The following is a 6,415-nucleotide window of genomic DNA, read 5'->3' as shown; positions in this document are numbered from 1 at the left end:
ATGACTGCCACTGCCAAACAACACTCGTTCACACACAGATACATTTCTGTCAGCGTGCCATCATCGCATTTCTTTTATTGTTTTAATCTTTGGCAATAACATGTCTGTTGACAGATGTGAAGATCACTCGCAGAACATTCAACAAGTGCACCACTCTATGCAAATATTGTATATCACATACATAATTTTCATTTGGACGGATTTTGTGAAGTGCAGCTCTCATGCAGTGAACATATTGTATGCATCCTCAACTAATAGTTAACAATGAAAAATTCTGAATGTAAGTAACACTCAGAGTAAGTAAAACTCTCAGTAAATGTCGATCATTAATTATATCCATTCTGTACAGTAATACTGATAAAATTTGAAATGTTTGACATATAACACAGAACAAACATGCACATGTGTTCAATCAAGCTGCTCTTATTATGCCATTGAAATGAATGTTAAATGCAGAAGTCAATTCACATTAGTATTTCTCATAACATTAAATGAGCATTATTCAGACACATGTGATTAGACAAATGGATTCACAAAGTGGAGATGCTGAGACATAATACTTTTAACAAACAACAAAAACAAAACCACAAAAAAGTATTAACCATGCATGAAAAAACAAATGGGTTTATAAATTAACAAGACCAGAGAAACCGCTTCCATGGCATAATAAAGTATTAATCAAACACATTAACAAATAAAAGACAACCTTACTGAATGTATGTGTATGTACATGTATGCGAAATATATGTATGAATTTATGTATGAAAGCACTGGTATATACAGACTGATACATGTACGCACTAACCAGTAATGGATACACTGATACTGATTCATTGTGTGTAATGTTTTGGTATATTATGCAGACATGCATGCATGTCATGTTCTTCAAGGGCTGATTATTGTCTTTAAATTTATTTATATATTACATTCAAATTTGTATGTGTACAATAAAAATTAAATTCAAAACAGTTTTTAAAAAGGGAAGAGAGAGACAGAAAAAGGAGTGACCGTTATGAATAAACAAACAAGTTTATTAATTTGTAATATTTGTGAATAAATAAATAAGTTTATAAAATTGAAATCTAATGGCAAGTATCATCACAAAGAAAATAAGTTATGTCAGATAACTGATGAGTCTTCATCCAACACATCATCTATGATGTCAGATGACTGAGGAGTCTTCATCCAACACATCATCTATGATGTCAGATAACTGAGGAGTCTTCATCAAACACATCATCTATGATGTCAGATAACTGAGGAGTCTTCATCAAACACACCATCTATGATGTCAGATAACTGAGGAGTCTTCATCCAACACATCATCTATGATGTCAGATAACTGAGGAGTCTTCATCCAACACATCATCTATGATGTCAGATAACTGAGGAGTCTTCATCAAACACACCATCTATGATGTCAGATAACTGGGGAGTCTTCATCCAACACATCATCTATGATGTCAGATAACTGAGGAGTCTTCATCAAACACACCATCTATGATGTCAGATAACTGAGGAGTCTTCATCCAACACATCATCTATGATGTCAGATAACTGAGGAGTCTTCATCCAACACATCATCTATGATGTCAGATAACTGAGGAGTCTTCATCCAACACACCATCTATGATGTCAGATAACTGATGAGTCTAAATCCAGCACACCATCTATGAACAAGCAAATGAAATGATCAATAAATAAACAGCTTAGAAACATGAAATCTGACAGGAACACCATCATTTAACTATTAATTCTAACTGGGCATGCAGTTCAAACTAGATGTAGCCTCCACTATCACAGTATAGCTATAGCTAATGACTAACCTTTTTTTCAATGATGTTACATGAAATGATTCCATGGTACATGTCATGTATGGTACAAATGGTATATATTCTAATGTATGGATGGTTTTTTAAGAATAACATGTTAGGCTGAAAGGGCTATGCATTCCATCACTGCTTTTCATTTTCAACAGCCAAGGCTTTTAGTTATCGGCGCCATTTTTATTTTTATGGCATCTCTGTAGTTGTTTCTCCCCCAACCAATATTTATTAAAGAAAGAGGTGTTGATTGAAGTTGTATGTGTGTGTAAATGTGGTTTCCCCTATCATGACTGTTTTCCTGGTGACTTATAACCGGGACAAACAAAAAGCTGGACAGAGGGTGTGGTGAGAGTAAACGTTGAAAGCAAAGCCAAGTAGTCTCACTGGACAAGGCTGATGGACTGTATGATTTTATATATAAACTGGATTTTGAAGATTAAAAAAAAGGCTGATACTCTCTTTAATCTGGAAAGATTTTCTTTATTTTATTTTTTTGGTAGGAATATTGGTTTTTGCATACAATTTTTTTCCCCCCAATTACTTCAGTTTGACTCTAGACTTTATAGATACTTTAAATCATTGCACCTTTCATGATTTCAGTTATTATACAGTCTTTGGATTTGATTAAAGTGATGTGACGGGACTGGTTCTGTGACTAGAGACATGAACAGAAAACAAAACCAAAAAATCACTGATAAGCCACATAAAAAGAACAACTCAATGGATGTTGACAGTGTCCCATTCCAAGACAGCAGTCAAGTCACTTGGTATCACAGAGCACGGCTCTTGTTTCTTAATATTGGCAAAGACCCTGGGGTCTTTAAGAGATGGTCAACCCACCTCTGGGGGAAACACACGAGTGTCATCCAGATTTGCCTATTCCTGTTTCACCTACCCCCATTTAGCCTATTCCTGATTCGCCTGTCTCTTGAGTTGGTGATCTCAATTCGCCTGTTCCAAGTTTGCCTGTACTCTTCAGTTGTTCCCCCTCTCTCGCTATGCACGTGTGCACGTCTGTGTTAAATAATATTAAAAAGAACACATCAAAAGCTCACTTTCTTCATTGTTGGTCCAGTCTCTTGAGCTGATGGTCTGGTCTCTGTATCAGTATCTTTTTTCTTCTTCTTCTTCTTCTGCGTTCGTGGGCTGCAACTCCCACGTTCACTCGTATGCACACGAGTGGGCTTTTACGTGTATGACCGTTTTTACCCCGCCATGTAGGCAGCCATACTCCGTTTTCGGGGGTGTGCATGCTGGGTATGTTCTTGTTTCCATAACCCACCGAACGCTGACATGGATTACAGGATCTTTAACGTGCGTATTTGATCTTCTGCTTGCGTATACACATGAAGGGGGTTCAGGCACTAGCAGGTCTGCATATATGTTGACCTGGGAGATCATAAAAATCTCCACCCTTTACCCACCAGGCGCCATCACCGTGATTCGAACCCAGGACCCTCAGATTGACAGTCCAACGCTTTAACCACTCGGCTATTGCGCCCGTCATCAGTATCTTTTGAAACAACAGAATGTGTCTGCCCCTATCTTGCTTTGGACCCTGACAAAACTTCATCCTAAACTAAAATGTATTTGCTAAAGTCACTTCCATGAAGGTACCCACAATATTTCACCCTGTCTCAAGACCCGTGGAGAGGTAGTGTACAAGTGTTCATAGAAGGTGTAGTGGAATCTGTGCACAGACACTACTGTGTGTGTATGTGTGTGTTTGAGAGAGAGAGGGAGGGAGGAAGAGAGAGAGAGAGACTGAGAGGGAAAGAGGGTGGGGAGGAGGGTGGAAGAGAGAGACTAGGAGGCAAAGAGAGAGTGAGAGGGGATGTGGGGGGTGCGGGACTGAGTAGGCGAAACGGGACTGGTGGGTGCAGTAGGCGAAACGGGACTGGCGGGTACAGTAGGCGAAACGAGCAGCCACTAATGGGGTAGAAGGCATGATCAAAGAGTAGGTAGTAGGAGAAACGGCAATGGGCGAAACGGACCTGCCCCCATCACGTAAAGGGGCTCCCAGGTGGCCCCCCCTCCCTTCAGATGTTGAAGTCCCACAGGCGGATCTTGTTGTCCTGGGAGGCACTGGCGATCCTCAGTTCGTCAAAGTGGATACAGTTCACGTTCTGAGAGTGGCCCTCGAACGTCTGAATGCTGTCAGGCCTACAACACACCAAAAAAGAACAATCAACACACCTACAACACACCAAAAAAGAACAATCAACAGACCTACAACACACCAAAAAAGAACAATCAACAGACCTGCAACACACCAAAAAAGAACAATCAACAGATCTGCAACACACCAAAAAAGAACAATCAGCAGACCTACAACACACCAAAAAAGAACAATCAACAGGCCTACAACACACCAAGAAAGAACAATCAACAGGCCTACAACACACCAAGAAAGAACAATCAACAGACCTACAACACACCAAAAAAGAACAATCAACAGACCTACAACACACCAAAAAAGAACAATCAACAGACCTGCAACACACCAAAAAAGAACAATCAACAGACCTACAACACACCAAAAAAGAACAATCAACAGACCTGCAACACACCAAAAAAGAACAATTAACAGACCTACAACACACCAAAAAAAGAACAATCAACAGACCTGCAACACACCAAAAAAGAACAATCAACAGACCAACACACAAAAAAAGAACAATCAACAGACCTACAACACACCAAGAAAGAACAATCAACAGACCTACAACACACCAAAAAAGAACAATCAACAGACCTACAACACACAAAAAAAGAACAATCAACAGATCTGCAACACACAAAAAAAGAACAATCAACAGACCTACAACACACCAAGAAAGAACAATCAACAGACCTACAACACACAAAAAAAGAACAATCAACAGGCCTGCAACACACCAAAACAGAACAATCAACAGATCTGCAACACACAAAAAAAGAACAATCAACAGACCTACAACACACCAAGAAAGAACAATCAACAGACCTGCAACACACCAAAAAAGAACAATCAACAGACCTGCAACACACCAAAAAAGAACAATCAACAGACCTACAACACACCAAAAAAGAACAATCAACAGACCTGCAACACACCAAAAAAGAACAATCAACAGACCTACAACACACCAAGAAAGAACAATCAACAGACCTACAACACACCAAGAAAGAACAATCAACAGACCTACAACACACCAAAAAAGAACAATCAACAGACCTACAACACACCAAAAAAGAACAATCAACAGACCTGCAACACACCAAAAAAGAACAAAAAAATAAACAGCAAAGTAACTCCAAAACATCAGGCCCTGTTCTAATAGGACACAACAATCATAAACGAAATTAACCACCGCATATTATGACAGCCAGCGAAGATCTCAAACGATAGGTAAGGCAAGACTTGAGATGGTGATGAGCGCATGAACATGCGTGTTAAGACAGTGGCAGCTTTTTACACGGATGTGTTTCTCTTGTGGCAGGTGATAGGCCTTGGTTCAGAGCACTGAGGAAGGAGATTCTTGCCTCAGCACATTTTTCCACCATTTATCACCACGGTAAGTAATAGAGAAAGTCGAAAGATTTATTATTTTTCTTTCAGTTTGAGTTTCTCAAGAAGGCGTACATAACAAGATACGAACATAATCGAAAATCATACACAAACACAGATACAGTAGAAATAAGATACATACAAGTGCATATCAATATAAAAACTTGTGCATACTCACGCATGCACGCACTGCATGCACGCACTGCATGCACGCACATGCATGCACACACACACACACACACACACACACACACACACACACACACACACACACACACACACAGATGACTAGATATTCAGGTAGATGGTTGTTGGTTGCACAATTCTATTTACCACACCGGATTTGTTCGAGAGACAGGGCATTGACTGCTTTGGGGAAAAAGCTATTGGCGAAGTGATTGGTTTTCGTCCTTATACTTCTGTACCGTCGACATCTGCTTGGCAGACTAACCAGCAGCAAGACCCAACGCGCAAGTCAAACCTTAAGTGCATGCACGTGCACGTATTTATTTGTGTATCTGTTAGAGGGGATTTCTTCTCCACGTTTTTGCCAGAGGACAACACTTTTGTTGCCATGGGATCTTTTTCAGTGCACCAAGTGCGTGCTGCACACGGGACCTCGGTTTATCGTCTAATCCGAATGACTGGATGCCCTGTTTGATTTTCCAGTCAAACTTGGCCCGGAGAAAGGGTGAGAGCAACATAGCCACTTAGCGTTCTGCCATTTTTTGCGGACAACACACATACTGGTTTTTCCATATTTTATCCATATTATAGCTTCAAGCCGAACTGAACATCACAACAACAACAAAATCAGCTGCTGACAAAAAAAGAAGAAAAAAAAAGAAGCAAATTCATTTAAAGAGCAATAATGCACACACACACACACACACACACAGAGCAACAGCAAAAACAACACCCCCCTCCTCCACCCCCCAGAAAAATCTTTTGGAAGACTTTTAACAAATTTATGAATGGAAAAAATAGCATGAACATTGAGAGAAACAATGAACATGCTCAATACCCTTCGTAAAATGTG

The 6,415-nt window shown here is 39.8% G+C and overlaps 1 protein-coding gene across 1 annotated transcript in view; it reads right to left on the bottom strand.

The window, feature by feature from the left end:
• Positions 1-6: 6 nt before the first annotated feature.
• LOC143298212 (uncharacterized) overlaps positions 7-6,415 on the bottom strand; it is a 73,134-nt gene continuing 66,725 nt past the window's right edge. Inside the window, exon 15 of the mRNA XM_076611005.1 lies at positions 7-3,989. Within this exon, the coding sequence (XP_076467120.1) occupies positions 3,866-3,989 (124 nt within the window). The 3' untranslated portion in view covers positions 7-3,865. The remainder of the gene's footprint in view (positions 3,990-6,415) is intronic.

The sequence above is a fragment of the Babylonia areolata genome, chromosome 23 (genome assembly GCF_041734735.1).
Source record: "Babylonia areolata isolate BAREFJ2019XMU chromosome 23, ASM4173473v1, whole genome shotgun sequence".
In the NCBI taxonomy this organism is placed as follows: Eukaryota; Metazoa; Mollusca; class Gastropoda; order Neogastropoda; family Buccinidae; genus Babylonia; species Babylonia areolata.
This window is presented reverse-complemented; position numbering and strand designations above follow the sequence as displayed.